This window comes from Uranotaenia lowii, chromosome 1 (genome assembly GCF_029784155.1).
Source record: "Uranotaenia lowii strain MFRU-FL chromosome 1, ASM2978415v1, whole genome shotgun sequence".
In the NCBI taxonomy this organism is placed as follows: domain Eukaryota; kingdom Metazoa; phylum Arthropoda; class Insecta; order Diptera; family Culicidae; genus Uranotaenia; species Uranotaenia lowii.
The window spans coordinates 185,104,940-185,127,377 of NC_073691.1; the positions used below are offsets into that span (position 1 = coordinate 185,104,940).

Consider the following 22,438-nt stretch of genomic DNA (forward strand, 5'->3'; position numbering starts at 1 on the left):
CAACTTTTCACACATCCCCGGCAAAGTCCGGCAGGAAGAAGGAAGCGAGGTTATCGATAACAGAAGCTTGCCAGCAGTAGCAGATAAGTCAAAAAATGGAACCCCGAAAAGACAGAAATACGTCCGGCTGATGTCAGCACAATTCGGGTTTGCCTTCTTTTATCTTTTAAGGGGTTTTTTTTTTCATTCCTTTCGGTGAACTTCCCTCTATTTTTTGCTGCTGAAGGCCAATCCAATCGGGAGCTGTTAGAGATTAATTCGAATTCGCCGAATTGGCTCTGGGACGACGACGGATTTCTTTTCCCGGCCTCGATTCTTTTAACTTTTGCGAATATTTCAAAGGATCGTCGAGGCTGGCGAATCAGTGACAGTTGGTCGGTGGAATGGATGGGATTTTTTTTCTGGTTCGGTTCAATTTTGGAGTCTGAGAATCGAACGAGTTTTGGTCCTTCGAGCCGGATTGTTGGAACCGGCAAGGAGAAGGAAATCGGGGGGAAACGAATGCATAATTTAATGTCTTGTTCATCAGCAGATGATTTACGAGCGACAAGGAAGAAAGCTGTCATCTCCGTTGGGTGTATTTCATCCGACTCCCACCATATACAACATGGAGACGATAGGTTATGTTTTCTTTTCCATGTCCATGCTCCGATTGTCGTCCTCTCGAGATCGAAACAGAGAACACGGATGGATTATGATGTATGGGTCGGTTGTTCGACATCGGGATGGATTTGGAACACATGTGCCCGTTTCTCTGGGATGCATGTTATAGTATCCTGCTCAGATTGTAACGAAAACCATCCATGCTTGTTAGTTAGTTTGTTGGTTATCTTCCATTTTCTGGCTCCGATTTTTTTCCGTTTCGTTTCTTTTTTCCCTAATTGATTCGACGGCTTGTTGTTAACCCCGCAAGGGCAAGGGATGCCAGATAAATCTCACCAAACAACTTAACAACCATTATTAATTTAGTTTTCCTCCCGCAACAATGAAGCGAATGCTTTTCCCCGGAAAAATAGAACCCAGTTATGATAAATTGCCACTTTTCCGAGCTCAACGAACCATCCCGGCAGAAGAAATACAAATAATTGTATGCCCATTTGTAACATATGGAAGCCATAAAAGTAGATAAATTGATACTCTCGAATCTTCCCACTTTCTTTCCCTGCCATCTTCGGGACATCAAGGAGCGTCCGATTTTCAGCAGAAATCCTTTCTGTGGTTCAAAAACCACACCGAAAAACGAGCTACGCGTTCTCATTAAAAATGAGTTATAGGCATCCTCGAATTTCGCCAAAATTTGACCCCAACCTCCCCCTGCTCTAGCTCATAGAGAATAACTTCAGCTGAAAAACATTAAACCAAACCATCTTCTTTAAACCGAACTGCAAAACAAACACAAGGAATAATCAAGGAGGAAAAGCCCACACGGCGGAATTTTCTCTCAAAAACCATCCGCCACGTGCGTCTTGAGATGTTCTTGAGGGCAAAGGGAGGAGGCCACTGGCCGATTTATGGCCGCGCAGCTTTCGTTTCCTTGTTGTTTTTCCCGGAGCTGCGTGGGGCCAGGAGAATTTTTCCGGGAAAAACAACCCTGAAGGTGTTGCTGCCCGAGCCTATGCACATTGTTCTGGAGCTCTTTTGAAATATGGCTTCGCGGCAATGGAAAAACTGTCTCGTAAACCACAGTACGGACGCTCCCCCGAGGTTTGGCGGGGTAAGGCGAAGGCAAAATGGACCAGGTGAAATATGGCCCTAATTAGTGTGATTCTTCATTATCTACCGGAACACGTGGGGTTTGATAATGGGTTTCCGCCTGAAGATGGAATTCTGGAAGATTTCGCTCTACTTTGGTCCTTCGAGCCGGATAAATGTTCACCAATTTACAGAATTTTATGTTTAATGGTTTAAATTTAAATTTTGTGCTAGAAAATAACGGTTAGAAGAGGGTTGAGAAAATTTGTCACCTGTCATCTATCATCTTTTGTGTTTGATATCATCAACAGCACCGCCTCTGCGAGTATCAATCATTGATAGCCCAAACAAAAAGGAAACCATATGCACCAAATCATCTCCGTCAGCGCTGGATCAATTAACGCGCTCTTTGAAAATGCGGCAAAACGCTCCAGCTCCAGGGTCATAAATCACAAATCCATTCTTCCAACTCGAACCGCTCCAGCCAGGAATGGATTGCGTGGGTTCAAAAGTCGACGTTTAATTTTCCATTATTTGCCTTTGATGGTACGGATTTATGGGAAAGGTCAATCACACCCTGCACCCTCTATTGGTGGGTTCCTTGCTTTCATCCAAGAAATTCCAATGAAATATCCGAAAGGGGCCACACCACCATCAGCATCTTCTTCTAATATGTAGAGATACCTGAAGATTGTGCGCGCGCTCGATGGCCACCTCATAACTTGGCGGGAGATTTACGGCCATCCAGCAGCTTTCATCATCAACCGCCGCCGTTCAGCTAAATTCCACCTGGATAATCGATTCACTGCGAGTCCAGCCGATGCCAAGCACCAAGAGCCGACCTAAGGTGTTTATGATTGAAGACCACTACTTCGCCGCGCTGCCTGGCTGTGAGTTGTGAGTTTCATTTTTCTTTTCCGATCCGGGGTAATCCGAATCGTGCAGATCTTTTGTGCCGGAATAAATCAACCCCGACTTGGTCGGTTTGTTGAAGCTTGGCGAATCGAACCCTCCTCGGTGGATCAAGAAGGGGCGAGAAGGGGTGATGAAAAGTTAAGTGCGCTCCCATTGCATTGGTCTACCGGCCGCTCAGGTATTAGTTAAGGGAAGCGTTTATGCTGAAGATGTGGTAATGGACCACGCGATTCGTGATCCGTCGTTGGCGGGAGGGCCACCGCAAAAAGTTTCTACCTTCTTGAATGGGATCTTCCGATTATTAGAGAATAATGATGGAAGAAACAGTGTGCTTTTGACATTTTTAAGTGGCGGGGATCACCGGTTTGAATCCGGTTCGAATGACCAAAATTTTCAAATGATTGTGTCCCACTTGAAGTACTAGTATATTTTTGAGGAAATTTATCCGGCTCGAAGGACCCAAATGTTCCCAAACAGTTGAAATCAACTCGATGGACCAAAATCTGATCTAAACTTTTAACAATACTCAAAGCACTTGTGAATCCTTTCAACATTACATTCGGCTCGAAGGACCAAAGTATTCCAAACCCGTTTGTGCCGGCTTGCAGAACCAAAAGCTTTTCAAACGCTTGTATCCGGCTTAATGGTCCAAAATCATATTCTTACTTGTATTAATGGCAAATTCTGGAAAACTTATATTCGGTTCGAAGGACCAAATTCATTAAACAAAATAATATCACCCAAAGTTTCAAAGGATCAAAACATTTCCAAACAGTCGAGTTTGCTTGAAATAAGCAAATCATTCTCAAACGATTTTAACCCGCTCAAAGGTTGAATCAAATTTTACAAGCCTGAATTTCACCAAAATGACATACTCCACTCGAAAACACATATAAATCATTGAAGGACCAAATTATTCCCATCCCGTTTGTGCCGGCTTCCAGGACCAGCATATTTCCAAACGCTTGTATCTGGCTCGATTGTCCAAAATCATTCTCTCACTTTATATTAATACTTGTATTAAGGGCAAATTTTTGGAGACTTGTATTTGGTTCGAAGGACCAACTTTTCCACACGGTTTTTTTCGGCTCGAAAGGCCAAAATCCAACCAAAAGTACAAATGAATAATATATCCGGCTGAATCCAATTCCTCAGGCAAAAATCTGGCCCAAATCATATTACTCTATTCGAAGCACTTGTAAGTTCTTAAAGCATTACATTCGGCTCGAAGGACCAAAGTATTCCAAATTTTGTTTTTGTCGGCTTGCAGGACCAAAATCTTTCCAAACGCTTGTATCTGGCTCGATTGTCCAAAATCATACTCTCATTTTACATTAATACTTGTATTACGGGCAAATTTTTTGATACTTTCATTCGGTTCGAAGGACCAATCTTTTCCAACGGTTCTATTCGGCTTGGAAGACAAAAATCTAACCAAGAATAACAAATGAATACTATACTCGGCTTCACTTCTGCTTCAAAACGGTGGAATCCGACCCGTAACATAAAAATATTACCCAAAGGCTCGAAGGACCAAAACATTTTCAAACGGTTGAGTTTAACTAAAATAAGCTTAATATTCTCAAACGGTTGTAACCCGCTTGAAGGTTAAATCCTATTCTAGATGCAAAAATGTACCCAAACGATATACTCTACTTAAAACACTTATAAATCCATGAAGCAATACATTCGGCTCGAAGGACCAACGTATTTAAAATACGTTTGTGCCGGCTTGCTAGACCAAAATCTTTCCATACGCTTGTATCTGGCTCAATGGATCAAAATCATATTCTCACTTTACATTTTTACTTGTATTAAGAGCAAATTTTTGGAGACTTAAAATCGGTTCGAAGGACCAAATATTTCCACAATCCAGCCCAAACTAATAAATGAATATTATATCCGGCTTCACTTCTACTTCAAAACGGCTGAATCTGACCCGTAACCTTAAAAATATTACCCAAAGATTCGAAGGACAAAAACATTTTCAAACAGTGGAGTTTGACTGAAATGAAAGTCTTTGAATTGTAGCCTTCGGCTTGAAGGACCAAAGTATTCCAAACCCGTTTGTGCTGGCTTGCTGGATCAGAATCTTTCCAAACGCTTGTATCTGGCTAGATGGTCCCAAATCATATTTCCACTTTACATTATTACTTGTATTAAGGGCAAATTCTTGGAGACTTGTATTCGGTTCGAAGGACCAAATATTTCCACACGACTGTATTCGGCTCGTTTGACCAAAATCCAACCAAAAGTAACAAATGAATATTATATTCGGCATCCAAACGATTGTATCCGACCCGAAACATAAAATTGCTACCCTAAGGTTCGAAGGACCACAAAATTTCCAAACGGTTGAGTTTGACTGAAATAAGCTTATTATTCTCAAACGATTGTAGCCAGCTCAAAGGTTGAATCCTATTCTGTAAGCAAAAATCTGGCCCTAACGATATACTCTACTCAAAACACTTGTAAATCCTCAAAGCAATATATTCGGCTCAAAGGACCAAAGTATGTTTGTGCCGGCTAACTGGACCAGAATATTTCCAAATGCTTGTATCTGGCTCAATGGACCAAACTCATATTCGTAATTTACATTTTTACTTGTATTAAGGGCTTATTTTGGAGACTTGTATCCGGATCGAAGAACCAAATGTTTCCACACGGTTTTATTCAGCTCGGAAGACCGAAAGCCAACCAAGAGTAACAAATAAGATTGTATTCGGCTTCCAAACGGTTGAACTCGACAAAAACAAAAAAAAATTACTCAAAGGTTCGAAGGACCAAAACATTTCCAATCGGTCGACTTTGACTAAACAAGCTAAATGTTCTCAAATGATGGTTACTCGCTCAAATATTGAAAACGGTTGAATCCAATTCTACAAGCAAAAATTTGGCCCAAACGATGTACTCTACTTGAAGCACTTGTTAATCTTTAAAGCGATACGTTCGGCTCGAAGGACCAAAACATTCCAAAACCATTGAACCAGGCTTGATGGACCGAAATCATACCCAATCGTTGCGTCACCAGATACGTTTATTCAGACCCAGACAACCATTTGGTTGGTATATCAAATTTGCAACACGAATTTACGTGCAAATATACGTGTAAACAATTCGTATATAATGCAGTAAAACCAGTATATACGTATCATTTTGGAGGCCATATAGGTACATAAGCACGCATATTCTTGATTTGGTTTATTTTGTCGTAATAAAATCATGCAATGTATTTAAATACGATAAAGAATATGCATGGAACGCACATTGTAGGTGCATATATACGAATTGTCGTAATAAAAACATGCAATGCATTTAAATACGATAAAGGATATGCATGGGCCGCACATTGTAGGTGCAGATATACGAAAATGAGTTTAAATAATATTCATACGATATAATCTGTAAAATAATATACGACTTTTGGTTGTCTGGGGAATTACAATCGACTCGATGGACCAAATATTTCCACACAATTGGATCCGGATAAAAATTCCAAAAAATAACTAAAAGAACTGTGAAATTATGGAATATAATTCCCGGCTTGAAGGACCGAAACATTCTTAAAAGGGTGTATCTGGCTCAAATGACAAATCATTCCCTAGTATTTGTCAGCTTGAAAAACTTCTTAATTTAAAAAAAAACTCTACTCGAAGCACACGTAAATCCTTGAAGCGTTACATTCGGCTCGAAGGACCAACATTTTCCAAGAACGTTGGAGTAGTTTTGAAGACCGAAACCATACCCGAGCGATTCGTTACCAGATATTTATATTCAGAAATATAATCGGTTTGATGGACCAAATATTTCCACACGACTTTATTCAGCTTTATCGACCAGATTGACTTAAAGAACAGGTGAGTTATGGAATTTTAAATCCGGCTCGAAAGACCGAAACATTCCCAAACGGATGTATCTGGTTCAAATGTTCAAATCATGCCCTAGTATTTGTCAGCTTGAAAAACTTCTTAATTCCTCAAATGATATACTCTACTCGAAGCACACGTAAATTTTTAAAGCGTTACGTTCGGCTCCAAGGACCCAAATATTCCAAAACCGTTAAACCTGGCTTGAAAGACCGAAAACATATCTAAGCATTGCGTCACTAGATGAATTTATTCGGAATTACAGTTGGCTGGAAGGACCAAATATTTCCACACAATTGAACTCAGTTCAAGAGACCATTATGAATTGAAGAACTGGTGAAATATTGATTATTTTATCCGGCTCGAAGGACCGAAACATTCCCGAACGGGTGTATCTAGCTCGAATGACCCAATCATGTCCAAGTATTTATCAGCTTAAAATACTATCCATCTCGAAGGACCAAAATATTCGCACTAGACGTGTTACTCAACCAAGAGGACGAAATTCTCAGCCATTTGTTACATTGCGTTCGATGAAGTGATGAGTTAAGCTTTTGAACCATAATCACTGGCTCGAAGGACCGAAAAATTCCAAAGTTTCCCAAATCTTAACGATGAACTTTTTCACTAGCAGACTCGGCTTGAAGTACCAAGTTATTCCCAAAAAATGAGGAAGCCAGCTTGAAAGATCACAGTCTCACTCTACAGTTGTACTTCGCCCAAAGTATTGGTAAACTTTTTAAGCGTTAGAATAGGCTCGATGGACCAAAAATCTCCCACATATTTGTTTCAGGTTCAAAGGAGCAAAATATTGAAATTTTCTTTTCCAAGAAGAGGATCACGAGTTTCATATTCCGATAACACAACTATTAGAATTAAAAAATAAACTTGAATATTCATTTTCCCAACATTTGCTTTCGCAACGTCGTCAACCCGCTCAGTTGACTACCCGTTTTGTAGTTTATGGTTAAATTGTACACAAACGATTTCAGGCATTAATTATATGTAGCCGAACACCGATTATGAGCGTCTAGATAAGATCTGCGCCTTCAGTTATTCCATTTTTCTCCCTCTCAAAAGGTTGTTTTTAATATTCCTGCCCAAGAAGAGGAGACCACAACAGTGTGTGCAAACATTAGCATAAGCGCCTCCGGAAAAATTTGCCCAGGCCGTCGCACAATTATGATTGTTTATGAGCATGAGCGCACTTTCGCAAGGCGTCCGAAAAATGGTCCATGAATCTTGTAGGCACGCCATTATGTTTGCGTCTCACTGCTTTCTACTTCTTGCCTTTATTTCCTCCTAGGTTGTGCCAGATTCTCTGGTTTGGAATTCTGGACAAACGACCACCGAAAAGAAATTATTCAAATTTCTCCCCCTTCAGGCTTTTGCGGTTTCCCGGAGAATGGGCGAAGCTTAAAATAAAAGAACAGGGCAAGAAGGGAAAAAAAATCATCCCATCGAATAAACAATGACCGCCCCAATGTTTTGTATTATTTGATCAATTATAATGTAATTATAGCGAGGAATCAGAACAATCCCTTTCGGGTTTTAGAAATCGGCTTCGATTGTTGTGAAGAATTTCCGAAAGAAATGTGCCGAAACTCGTGGAAATTTCATTCCCAAGAAATCAACGAAGAGCTCAAAACCTTGGATTCCTTCGTTGAATCCTGCTTCCCTTTTTTCCTTTTAGACTCTCGGATTTATGCCTCGGAACGCCAAGGAAACATTTCTCGAATCGCTGCTGGGAAGGAGAGAAAAGTCCTTTTTCGGCGGTCGAAATGCGAGGGTGATCCGATCTCACGACAATGCAATTGGCGACGAGGAGGGAGGACAAGTTTCGGTACAAAGCAAAACAAGTTCAACGGCCCCAGCTTTCCGAAGGTATTTTCGAATTTAGGCCGGCCGCCCTTAACCGAAAGCAAGCGCGGCACTTTTATCATCTTTTTCCCGCAACCTCGTGAACCGGGGCTTTTTTGTATTTCTTTTTTTGGTGCCCGGTGCAGGTTTCGAACCCAAAAAGGGACGCTAAAGAATCAACTAAAATACACGGTGAACAATTGCGCCTGAATGTTGCTTTTTGGGGAATAAGCCCGCTGATGATGGCTTGTCGGAGGAATCCCTTCCTTTTTTTCTCGTTATTATTGGTTTATTCGGTGAGCATGTGGATAATTATAGTGTACCGAAGCCCGAAACGGCCGGAGAAAGCCCTTCCAACTTCCAAACTAGGGCGCGAAGGGCTCTATAATTTCTCGAAATCACAAGAAAAACAGAAACAAGTCAGGTTGCCGAGGAACACCGTGGAAAGTGGAGCAAACACTCCACTTGGTGAGAACTGCCAAAATTAAGACAGCGTCTCCCGGTCGAACTAAATTGGAAACCCCAAAATCAAGCTTGGGACCGTATAATTATCACAAGCTAGCGATTTTTCGCGTCTAGAATTCTGACGTTTCCAGAGATGGGTCTATTTAGGTGGATTCCGCCGAACGGCGACGTGATTCAGCTTGAAGAAAAAAAACACAAAATTAAGCCATATGAGTTTTTGTTTCTCGGAGTATCTTGCCTTAAAAATGGAGACATAAATCAAGATTAGCTTCACTAAATTAACAATCTGCGTTAGCGGACCAGAAGCACACAGACAGGCCCTCCTTGTCGTTGTGCTGCCCCGCTGCTTCCATTTTGGGAAAGAATCGAATCGAAACCTTGACGAGAAGACGCACGAAAAACGGAAAGATAAAGTTGAAAAAAAAATCAACAACCGATCTCGCATCGTTTTAGGATGAGTAGCATTCCCCAAACAACTGTTAGGGCCAAACTGATGATTCACAAAATGTTTGTGGTTTATTTGGAGTCTGACTGCGAAGGAAGAAAAACACTTTTTTCTAATATAAGACATCAACATGAATGCTTTATTCACGCCGGTCGAGCTTTCGTTGTATTGGTCGAAAGTGCTCGAAATGACAACATTACCGCCAACCGACTAATACAGCTTCCGAGACTCTGGTTTGTTCAAATGCTTTTATAGAGGCCATGCCGTCGTTTGCAGCCACGATAACCAAATCCGACCGGCCAAACGAACGGGAGACTGGCTCAAGAGTCTCGCGAGATCATAAATCGTGGTGCGCAGTCGTGATTTATTAGCTCACAATTAAAAAAGAATAATACGCATAGGGAGGGGAAGAGATGGAAAAAAAATTGAGATCAGAAACATGGCCGATTTTTGTGTTGCCCTGACCGGATAGTTTGAAAACAAAAAAATCCAATTCAAAAGTTTAGTCACGAGAATTACTTGGGCAACAGCAGGATCCATCTTTAAACCAAAAGGGAGTCTTATAAATTTAAAATGGAAATTCATTCGCGAATAAGTAGTTAAAAGGTTATGTTTCTAAAGTTGTACACATTTTCTTTAAAACAACTTTGATATTTAATTTTTTTTTTTGAACAATTAAAAACGTTATGGTCCTTCGAACCAGGTACAAACAAGTTTTGATAAAATCCTAAAGAATTATATCCAGTCCAAAAACAAAAATCGTACCTAAAAGATAGGACTCAATTAACGAAATCTTACCCAAGTGGAAATATCGCGCTCGAAGATCTGATCATATTTTCCATAGATGTTTCTGGAAGGTTCTGTTGGGCTCGAAGGACCAAAATCTTACATAAATACTATGTTCCACCCCACCCGAAGAACTACTGGTATATTTTTGAAGAAGTACATCCAGTTCGAAGGACCAAAACATTCCCAATCGACCGTATATGACTCGATTAACCTAAATTGTCCTGCTCGAAGTACCATCAACTACTAGGAGAAGGTTGTTCGAAGGACCAAAATATTTGCGGAAATAGTTGGACCCATCTTCAACCCAAAAGGTATTCTTGTAAATTCAAAATGAAAATTCATTCACGAATAAGTAGTTAAAACATCTAAATTCGTACAAATTTTCTTCGATACGACTTTGATTTTGATTTTTTTTTTTTGAAAAACTTAAAAACGATATGGTCCTTGGAACCGGTTACAAACAAGTTTTGATAAAATCCTGAAGAATTATACCGGCCTGAAAACAGAAGTCGTACCCAAAAGAGGGGCTAAATTAACAAAATCTAACCCAATAGAAAAATCGCGCTCGAAGATCTGATCATTTTTTCCAGAATTCTGACCGACTCAAAGGACCAAAATGCTTCCAGAAGGTTCTATCTGGCCCGAAGGACCAAAACCTTACATTGTGGCCATATTCCACTTGGAGATCTGGTATAGTTTTTACCAAGTAATGGACACCCCGCCCGAAGCACTACTGGCAAATTTTTGAATAAGTACATCCGGTTCGAAGGACCAAAACATTCCCAATCGGCTGTATATGACTCGATGACACAAAATTGTCCTGACGGGCTGTATCTCGCTCGAAGAATTGTCAATTCATGAAGAATATGGTTCGAAGGACCAACATATTTGTGGAAACAGTTGGACCCATCTTCAACCCAAAAGGTATCCTCGGAAATTCTAAATGTTACTTCATTCACGAGTAAGTAGTTTAAGAAAGAACAGGGCTCAATGAAAGAAATCTTACCCAATGGAAATATCGTGCTCGAAAATCTGATCATTTTCCAGAATTATAACTAACTCGAAGCACCAAAATGCTTCCGAAGGGTTCTATCTGGCTCGAAGGACCAAAACCTTCAGTTAAGGCTGTATTTCATTAACAGTACTGGTATATCATTAACCAAGTAATGGGTACTCCGCCCAATGTACTACTGGTAAATTTTTGAAGAAGTATGTCCGGTTCGAAGGACCAAAATGTTCCCAATCGGCTATGTGTGACTCGACTAACATAAATTGTCCTGAAGGGCTGTATCTCGCCCGAAGCATTTCTATTTCTTGGAAAATCTGGTTCGAAGGTCCAACATATTTGTGGAAACAGTTGGACCCATCTTAAACTCAAAATGATATGACTTTGATATTGAATACAAACAAGTTTTGATAAAATGCTGAAGAAATATATCCGTCTCAAAACCAGAAATCGTACCCAAAGAACAGTGCTCAATGAAACGAAATCTTTTCCAATGGAAATACCGCGTCAGAAAATCTGATCAATTTTTCCAGAATTCAAATTGACTCGAAGGACCAAAAAGTTTCCGAAAGGTTCGACCCGGCTCGAAGGGCCAATTCCTTACATAAACACCATATTTCACTCCCAGTTCAGGTAAATCATTTATCGAGTAATGGGCACCCCGCCCAAAGTACTACTGGTAATTTTTTAAAGAAATACATCCGGTACGAAGGACCAAAATGTTCCCAATCAACCATATATGACTCGAAAAACCTAAATTGCCCTGAAGGGCTGTATCCCGCTCGAAGCACTGTCAACTACTTGGACAATCTAGTTCGAAGTTCCAAAATTCTTTCGAAGGATTCTATCTGGCTCAGAGGACCAAAACCTTACATAAGGGATATATTCCACTTCAAGAACTGGTAAATCATTTAGCAAGTCATGAGTACCCCGCCCGAAGTACTACTGGTAAATTTTTGAAGAAGTACATCCGGTTCGAAGGACCAAAACATTCCCAAGCTGCTGGTTATTACTCGATTAACCTAAATTGTCCTGAGCGGCTGCATCCCGCTCCAAACACTATCAATTTCTCGAAGAATCCGGTTCGAAGGACCAAAACATTTCCAAATGATTACTCTTTTTGCACACAGTATCCCCCAACTATCAAACTAAATAATCAAACTAACCCCCTTTTTTCTTCTTCTCTCCCCATGCGCAGGTGCCAACGGTCTGCGAAGACGAGGCCGGCAAACGTACACCCGCTACCAGACGCTGGAGCTGGAGAAGGAATTCCACACCAACCACTACCTAACGCGCCGGCGCCGGATCGAGATGGCCCACGCGCTCTGCCTGACCGAGCGGCAGATCAAGATCTGGTTCCAGAACCGCCGGATGAAGCTGAAGAAGGAAATCCAGGCCATCAAGGAGCTGAACGAGCAGGAGAAGCAGGCCCAGGCCCGGAAAGCCCAGGAAGCGGTGGCCGTGGCCGGGTTGCATGACCCAAACTAGGGGTTAGACCATACCAATCACAGTAGTTCTAGTAATTATTTATACTAACTTTAGTTAGGTTGTTTATTATTATTATTATTTCTTTTTGTTTCGGTTCTCCAGTGGTAGGAAATACAACAAAAAAAACCGGTATAAAAAAAAGAAAATCTCTACAGAGGCGTGTGCGCAATTCTAATGTTTTCGGTTAGAGAGCGCTCGTTTTATTTTTAAAAGATAAACTGACACAAACACACAGACAGACAGAAAAACACGAAACAAGTTGTTTTAGTTTATTTTTTAATTTTTTTAATTTTAAACTGGCGCGTTATGTTTCAAACCTAATTTTAGTACTGGTTAGTTGCTATGTTTCGTTTTTAAGTAAATTAAATTTGTATAAAGAAATGTTGCTAAAGAGATTAATTTAATTACTCAATACAACCCCGCCCCTTCCCCTTCCTTCGGTTGGGTTTTAGACGAAAGCTCACCATCTCATGAAGAGCCGAGCTAATCCCCTCTAGAGAGGAAGCAAACGGAAACAGCAAACTACTAAAACGCTAGTGAAAGGTACATCGGAAGACCCCTCGAAAGTTTTTCTCTCCTGACGAAACGAAAACTGTCTCTGGCTGCCAGGCCCTACCGATGCTGGCGGATGCGAGCAGACTCACTGTATAAAGAAACTATTCGTTATAAGCGTATAAATATTATATAGAGAATATGAGGAGCGCAGGATCTCCTTGACATAAAAAAAAACAGACACCGAGATCGGAAGAAACTCAAAAAGAATATTGTACAAATGGGATTTGAACAAAAACAAGTAAAAACTACACTAAAAGGAGCAAGCCGATCCAAAATGAAACCATTATTGGAAAGACAAATGTTTGCAGCTATTTTCATGGGAATCTCAGAACAACGCTCAGCAAAACTCTCAGTTTTAAGTTCTAGATGGATGGAAATAAAAGTTTGTAGAAATTTATCGAAAAATTAGAACAAATAGTTCTTTTGTGATGTGCAAACATGCAATATACGTAGATAAACAAAAAAAAAACAAGAACGCAAATCGTTGGGACAATTTAGGCGGTCGGTCGACGAGGGTTTAGTTGGAAACTATTTCAAAACAGAAATTAGCATATTTTTAAAATCGTTAAACTCTTTGAGTCTAATTTTTCTTTTAAATTCAAAATTTGATTCCTGATTTGATTTTTTTATGTTTGAATTCAACTTTCAGCGATTTTTTTTTTCTTGTTAACTTTAAACAACTCACGTCTATCGCAATAGCCAACAGTTGTCGCAAACAACTTTCGTTGCAACCTTGAATGCAAGCTCCCAAACAAGCTCCCTTCCAAATGAAAACAAAAACAAAAGTGGATGCTGTAGTGATGTATTGTTCATGTGTACTTATTTATTTGCCCGCCAGCAGAAACGTCACTGTAAATAGCCAAATAAAGTAACAAAATACGTAAACCAAGGAGTAGGAACGACGTTTTCCAAATGTTTTCCATAAGAGTTAAAGGCAACAACAAAAAATTGTCAAAATTTTGATTCTAGTGCAATAATTTGAACAACTCAATTTCGACTAGTTGCTGATTAGTGCGAACAATTGGCGAACCAAAGGCTAAACTTCGGTTCAATTTCGTAAATCACTCGAAGAAATTAACATTTCAATGTTCGACGCAAACCAAAAGAATTGACCCACAAATCTAGCCAAGAGTGAATGTGTGATAGTGAGACCGTAGTTTTCATCCTTCACTATCTTTCTCTTTTTCTTGTTTGTTAGAACCACCAACTAAAAACCGAGCAAATATCAGGAGAAATAAATCAGCATCCTCCACTCTTAACTGACAGCAACTGATGTCAAACGCAAGCAACAGAACACTACTAAACACTATTGTCTGTCAATGTCTCATAACTGTCAACTTCTTATTGTTTTGATTTCTCCGAACAAACTATCTGCTCTAGGAGCGACACCTATGAGAGAGTAGACAAAACAAAATCAACAAACAAACGATATCTAAGAGAAGCCAAAATATTTGTATAGTAAGGTAGGATTTTCTTTCCCAACTTCATCTCTCTAAAGGACAAAGACATACCGAAAGGAATAAGAAGAAAAACTAACACCCACACAGAAAAACAAAAACTAAACTCCTAACCACATAGTCTACTTTGATCCATCCTTTTCCCAAATCTATCGCTACTTTTTGAGCTCTTGAGCGCGTCATTCGAAAATGGAGATAGTAAACAAAAAAAAAAATACAAAAAGCCAGCATGCAAAAACATTTCACAGAAATGTAACCCAGTGAACAAAAACAGAAAAAAAATCAATGGAAAATCGCAACTAAGTACTACTGTGTATAGTAAACAATACAACAAAAAGATAACGAAATACGTAAAACAAGTGGTCTAGACAAAATGTGAAAACCAACAGTAATTTAAACAACTAACACAAAACACACCAACACAAAAACACACACTCATACATAAAGATACAAAACAAGAAAAGTGGAAACAAGAAGAAACAATGTATACGTAACTAGTTGGTAAGAGTAAAGTATATTTAATATATATTGATTAAAACAAATTGCAAATAAAAGAGGAAAAAACTAAGAAAACGGTACGGCTATAGCAGTGGTGTGGTGGAATGAAAAAAAACACACACACACAACTAACCTTTGGATACAGCCAAAGGCATTAAAACGACACAACGGCATACGTAAAAACAAAGTTACAAAAAAAGCAAAAAGTGAAAATAAAGCGAAAAGAATACAGTAAGTAAATAAGAATTTTTATAGTGAATAAGTAACTTAATTGGAATGAGATATTCCATCCCAGATCAGCAGGACACACAGCAAAACAGAACATGAACAGATAAAAAACATAAACAAAAACACACACACACACCGATAGACAAGAGGCAGAACAGAAATTCAATAGAGATAGAAACCTTGAAGTGAACACATGAAAAAACATGTAGCAGAAACCAGATAAAACACAATAGTCCATTGATTAAATGTTGTTATCGACGAAAAAATCGAAGGCTTGAAAGTGCTGTCAATATTTGACATAAGAAAAAGCTGAACAAAAAGGCGCCAAACCTTAGAGAAGATTAAATAAATCGACAGCCAGTTCCTAGAGAGAAAAAAAAATGAAAACAACTTATGTCCGATGAATTAACATTCATTCAAAGGTGAGGAGAAAGTTATTAGGTCAACAGAATAACAACAATGGAAGGTTGCAAACATTCAGAGACATGTTATAATGAAAACCACAGACACACATACATTCAATACAAACCAACCCTCACATGTTCACAGACAAACAAACAAACAAACATACAAACAACCCCCCTTTCAATGGAGACAAAAATAAATGAATTATGAAAAATTGAAAGCACTAGTCTTGTTCTATTGGAAAATGAAAAAAAAAAGAAAAGAAAAATGTCCTTTCTAATATCCGAAACCAGTTTCCATTTTCGTTTATCGAAGGGGGACATCTCCAGGTTTTAACATTTTTTTTATCGCTCAGAACCCATCTGTATTTTTCTCTAGAAATTTAAATTTAGAAAATAATACTGTTTTGATGGATTGGAATTTCTAAGAATTAAGCATTTTTAAGCTTATTTGCCGAAAAAAATTGGGTTGTGGGTAGATAAAATTTTAGATTCAGTCAATTTTTGCATGAAAAAAAAAATTATGGTGAGAGATTCCTTGAGCCACTTTTTTTCTTTGCTCCATAACATATTTATTATCTACATACAACAACAAAAAACTGGAAAATAACATCAGATAGGATGTAAATAAAAAGAAACAAGATATATGACGGATCTTTCAGTACAAATTGAAAATTACAAGCCTGTAAAATTATGCATCGTGTAATATGAAAGTGATGTAAATTTTAAAGCCACTGAATTTAGGAAAAAAACATACAATTGAAATTTGTTATAAGTATTTTTTTATCGATCTGATTCAATGGAGTTTTTTTTTTATATTTTATAAAAATCGGTATTTCTATATTTATCGACAAACAAATTTTTTATCTTCACATCAATTATTTAAAAATCACTTTCACTTCCATCCGAGGTACCGGATATAAAGTAGAGTAGCGTGAGGCCGTTTCCTGTACCGCATCCGCTGCCGCTGCTTTTTGTAGATATCCATAACCAAAGACAGGCTTGCAATTTCTCTAACGAGAATCACCGACGTGCTCGGTTTTCGATTCTCGGTAGAGATTCTCTGAATCGCACCGCAGAGATTTTTAGCCGAACCTCTGTAGAGAATCTGTAAATCAACACGACAGAGCTAACACACACTACAGTGAAAAAATGTTTTCACCACGGAGAGCGACAGCGACGGCAGCTGGCTTGGCTTGTTGCGTTTACCAACACATACGAAGCTGAACCACTCGCCCGAAACATTCATCGTTTGTTGATGCTATTATTATGCACACCGTCGTGTTTGTTTTTGTCTTTGCTTTTTGGTGGCTTCAACTAGTCGGTTCTGTGTTTTCACCGGGGTGCTCTACAGTGATAAATCGTCGCACGCCGGAGCTATTGAAATTAGGTGTGTGTGGCTTTCGAAACCGGGGTGCGAATAATGTGTGGAGAGGATCGAAAAATCTCACTCGGGTGATTTGCAACTATCGCACGGGGGTGTTTTTTTCTCCGTTCTCCGTTTTTCACGGTAGAGAATGGCATCTCTGACCAAAGATATCGATTGACTGAGAAGCTGACTGCTTCAACAAGTAACTTTGGTTTACGACTTGACTGAACACTTTGTTTTTGTGAGATCCTGTTTTTGACAGTCTGTACTTTTACATGAACTGCGTTCAGTGTAATGTATTAATTTGACTCCATGTCGTTATAAAATTCCGTGTCGATAATTTTCAGCACTAGGACTAAACAGCAGGAATTTCTAATTCCTGCTGTTAAGTCCTAGTGCTGTTAAGAATTATGTTTGACCAAAACAATTTGAAAAATTACATCATATCATGTACGAAAAAAAAGCATCACATTTGATGGAAAATATTTAAGCCGTGAAATATTTGATTCGAGCTGAAAATTCCGTCATATGTTATGCTTCTTTTTATTCACACATCGTATGTGATGTAAAATTACATCAAATAGCGTTCCTTGTCAAGTAATATTTGTGTCACTAGGATTCAGTACTGTTAAGGATTCAATTCGAATTTCCATAAATTAATCGCGTGTTACGTCATGTAATATCAAAGGTTTTCAATTTCAGTGTTGCTAAGGATTCAGATTGTTTTTTGCTGTGTTTATATCTATAAGAGAAAGTCGGGTAAGACGGATACTTTTAATATTTCGAAAATTTCAATGTTTGGCACAAACCTAATGATGGGCATATGTCGGTCTTAGTGTATCAACACATTCAAGACCAGTGTTCGGCTCAAAAGCGCTAATTCACTAATCGCTAATTAGTCCGCCAACTTTAATCATGTCGCTAATTTATGAATAAGCTAGCGAATTAAAAAAAAATCCGCTAATGTTTGGTTCCGCTTATTGAGACCGATAATTCCTATGAAATTGTTTTAAGCTTACTGGTGACTGATTGAAGCATACTCTTAGTGCAACATCACTTCAATTGACGTGGTGGATTTGTGGTAAGGTGTCAGTTAGAAAATTAAGGGGATTAAAGTTAGAATCTCGGTCGGAGGATTTTTTATTTTAACTGATAGATAGGTACCCGAAATTACTTTCGTTAATGATCGATTATTTCGCCTGCATCACGGCGAGTCACAACATCCGCCAAGTAAAGTAGGCCCTACTTTAGACCCTTTAAGCGGTGGTTTTCAAATAAACATGTTTTTCTCATAAATGGACGGGAGGTTTAGATCTTTCAGGAAATTTATTTATAGTTCATGATCTTATCTGCAAGTTTAAGTAAAAAATTTCAACATTGGTTTCGCCGTTATTTAAAGACTTGCATAGATATTGATGATCAAAATTTCCATCTTTAAAACTAATGTTCATATTTTGGTACTGACTGAACTGGTTCCTTTCATTGGATCCAGAACTAAAATTCCCATAAATAATATGATTTTTCGCAAATATATAACTAAATTCATTTAAAATATTATCTGCAATCAAATATTATCATAAAATAGTATTTCAGCTTTTTAACAATTAAAAACACTTATAAATATCTCTAACAATTTTACTGCTTGTCAGCTCTATCAGCAGAACAAAGGCTGATTTTTTTTAACTTACTTGTAGTTTATTTGCGTAAAGCTGACAAAAAATGTTAGAAATATTCAATATTGGTTCTGAGTTATACTCCAATTTAAAAATTTGCTCTTTCATTGATTTGTTGGTATTGAAATAAAGTTTTGGTAATGTCAGGTCTAAAAATGGAACATCAAAGTCAAAAGTTTTCTATTTTTAAACCCATAACAAATTTTCCGGGGTTCCCATTGAATTTCATTTATTTTAGAAAAAAAAAGTTAGCATGGTTCATAATCTTCACAGTGAGAGTAATTTCCCTTTGAAGTTTGGCTTGGACAGTAAAAAAACGTGATTTTTCCTTATTCACTTTAATTTCTCAAAACGCGCCCTACTAATTGAGCTATCTGATTCACCACTGATGAGAACGTAAACTTTTAAAAACGTTGAAAATTTTACCAGAAAGACTATTTATGGCAAAAAGCGGTATGATAGGATTCAGGAAGAATAAGAGCTCATTGTGTGCATAGGAGTATCTTTGTCCTTTGCTAGCAAAATGAAATATTTACAATTTTCGGCATTTTAGGACTAAAATAGGCGCTAGGTTAAAAGTAGGAGCACTCACCCTACTAGAAAAGTAATTCATGATTTGCTCATAACTATTTTGATTATTGTGTACGTTTAAAAAAAACACCGTTCAAAAAAATTTGAAAACCACGCAAAACAGCATCGATAGGTTCAAGTAAAATTACCATTTTTGACTGTTGATCATTTCCAACAAATATGACTATTTTGAAGAAGTCTGGATGAAATTGGAAAGCTAAAAAACGTTGATAAAATTCATTTCTTACATAGTTTTTCTGTATTTTCCGCCGGGTCGAAGGGTCTTTCAGTGACCATTCCGGTTCAAAATTATGTCGAAAAGATACTTTTCAGAATATTGATCGTTCGGGAGTGGCTTGGAAAAGAGCGGGAATGTCAAGCACCTATTTTTGATATATTCGAATTTCGGAAAATTGCTCAAGAAAAGCACCCCCGAGTGCTGTGATACGCACGTGGTGAAAGTATCCGTTGGGTATTTGTCGAACATCAATACTAACTAGATACAACTTGTATCATATAAGAAAATATACCATGCCCCATGCATTGGGGACTACCGTTGCTATTCGTCACGTGGCTAATCATCGGTGATTGACATACTTGATGATACATTTTGAACGTCGATCCCTCAATCATTCCCGAACGTCTATCCTCGCATTATTGTTGATAATGTTCGTTATTGATAGACGATCATGAATATTTCATGCTGGACGCTTCTTCCCAAAGCGAAAAATAAAAAGTCATCCGATAGCCTACATAGATCGCTCAAAACTGATACATATCAGTTATGAATGATCGTAAAGGTTGAAAGTCGTCAAGGAAGGAAATCACCATCGAGACGTTCGTTGTTGATAGTCTGCGTCCTTCTTTACCACATCATGGTTCCAAAAAATGTTTCAAATACAGAAGCATCGTTGTCATGCATGATTGTTTATATGATTTGGTTGAAAAGGGAAAAATTGACTGCTTAGATTTTTTGGCTCTGAATGTAGTAAAGCATGGCTCAGGGAAAATGATTGATTTTTGAAATTCGGTTTTATTTAAATAAAATCGTCTTTAAAAACAAAATAGTTAAATCCAGAACCGTTTGAAAACAGTACAAAGCACCACAAGGCAAAATCGTAATGGTTTTTTTTCCTTTCATCGGCTTGATAAATGGAAATTGGACGACACTCAGATACAGAGTTATAGCCTCACTCGAACGAACTGAAAAGTTGGCCTTATGGTAAGATGGCGGAATTAGAAACAGAGGGCTAGAGTTCAATTCCCTGCCAATGCGGGTTTTTCAAACCCAAATTTTCCATTATTGCACTTTTTTTCAGTTTTTACATTTTACTTATCAAATACAGTCATCAATTAGCTGTTTGCCATTAGTGCTAACTTTTTCTGCACATTTAGCGGTTAAAATTGGCGATCGTTAACATTGACTCAGGAGAATCCTTTATTTGATGAAATTTTCTCTCTTCAGAAAGTAGTTCATAACTCGCAATATTTTCAAAAATTTCAACAGTGATCAAAGGTGTAGTGATTATTAGACTTCTGTTCAACCATCTGGAGGGAAATCAGCAAATGCCGGTCAAAGGGCTTGAGCAAAAAACGTTTTGTAAAAAAAATACCAGGGCGGGTAAGACGGACACTTCAAGGTCGGGCAAAATGGACACATAAGTTTATTCGGGTGTTTCAAATTGTTCATCAGTTTGATCCACAATATTTCTTCAAAGACCTTGACAAGAACAATTGTCGGTTGGAAAGCACTCAACATCTCAATCATGCAATAAAAACTGTAAAAACTGGATCTCCGGTGAAGACAGCACCTAAAAAACGGAATTCCGAGATTGCTATAAAAACAGTCTTGATGGAGGAAATTTTCCAATACCAATGGTTAATGCTACAACGAACAACCTTTACTGTCCATCTGCATGAAACTGTGATGAAAAAAGCAATATATAATTTTCTATTGCGATTATACGTTAGGGTGTCCGTCATACCCGACTTTCTCCTACAAATTTTTATATTTTTAGATCCTTTAAAAACTTTTTCCAGTATGATGGATTGGCTTAATGATATTACCTAGAACCTTTCTAATGCTCTTATTATCCAAGACAACACTGTTGGTGTGAAAATATTTTTCGGACAATCATCAAATTTGTTTGAATAATTTATTTTTATAATTCAGTTACCAGTCTGGGCTAAAATAGAGCGAAATGCTAATAAGAGATTCACCTTTTGAATCTCGTTTCCATATGCAGGAATATGGTTGTTATGAATCCCGCGTTTGTTAATTACAAAATTTACATTAATTTCTATGATTTCAACAAGTAAAACTTTCTGTAGTATTTTTTACCCCTAAATGTATGCAGCATCATTATGCTTTTTCTTTTAAAACATTTTAGACAGAAAAAATGTAAAATTAAACTCGAACAATATCAAAATTCACTGCTATTCCATTTGATTCTTCATTGAAAACAAAGTTTGGGTCAACTTACACCTTTTTCTCGCATATTTTTGTAAATTAAAAATTGCAGCGGAAACTACTAATTTTTTTGACTACGTTAATTTAATGACTCATCAACCTTAAAATTTTTGATATACCAGTGGTATGATTATCTGAGGACATTGAGTTTTTAGAAGCCATTAAGCACAAAAATTAAGTGCAAATCGTAAGAGAGTCTCTGGAAGAAAGACAGATACTAACAAGCTTCACAAATGTTGAAATATTGCGCTATTAAACTGATTTTTGTGTTAGCTCATCATTTTGTGTCTGGCAAAACTAGTTTAACCAGGCAAAAATTAGCATTTCTTCAAGATAGTAGCGAGCAGAATGAAATTACTGATGCAAAAAATCGTTTCGATCCGTTGTGCAGAAACATTTCATCAAAAACAAGCATCCTGGCCGGACCGGACTCTCTTCGAAATTTACTTTGAATACCTGGACAATGCAGACTGAGTTTGCTTTCAGTTCAAATTGTTCTACATAATAATACTAAAAAAAAAATTTTTTCTACTTTAATTTTTAGATCATGTGTGACCAAAATTTTCATCAAATTAGCCTTTCAGCAAAAATTTCTTGAGGATTTTTTATAAAAGTTTCGTATCTTGATTTTGCTTATTGGCATTTTGTGTGACCCTCGAATGTATGCAAACTTATTATTCAGTTTATG

At 38.0% G+C, this 22,438-nt stretch overlaps 1 protein-coding gene across 2 annotated transcripts in view; it reads left to right on the forward strand.

The window, feature by feature from the left end:
* Positions 1–15,889, forward strand: part of LOC129739982 (homeotic protein ultrabithorax-like) — a 209,322-nt gene extending 193,433 nt beyond the window's left edge. For both annotated transcript variants that reach the window (XM_055731561.1, XM_055731568.1), the window contains one exon: positions 12,237–15,889. In XM_055731561.1, coding sequence (XP_055587536.1) covers positions 12,237–12,526 — 290 coding nt within the window. In that variant the 3' untranslated portion in view covers positions 12,527–15,889. The remainder of the gene's footprint in view (positions 1–12,236) is intronic.
* Positions 15,890–22,438: the final 6,549 nt, after the last annotated feature.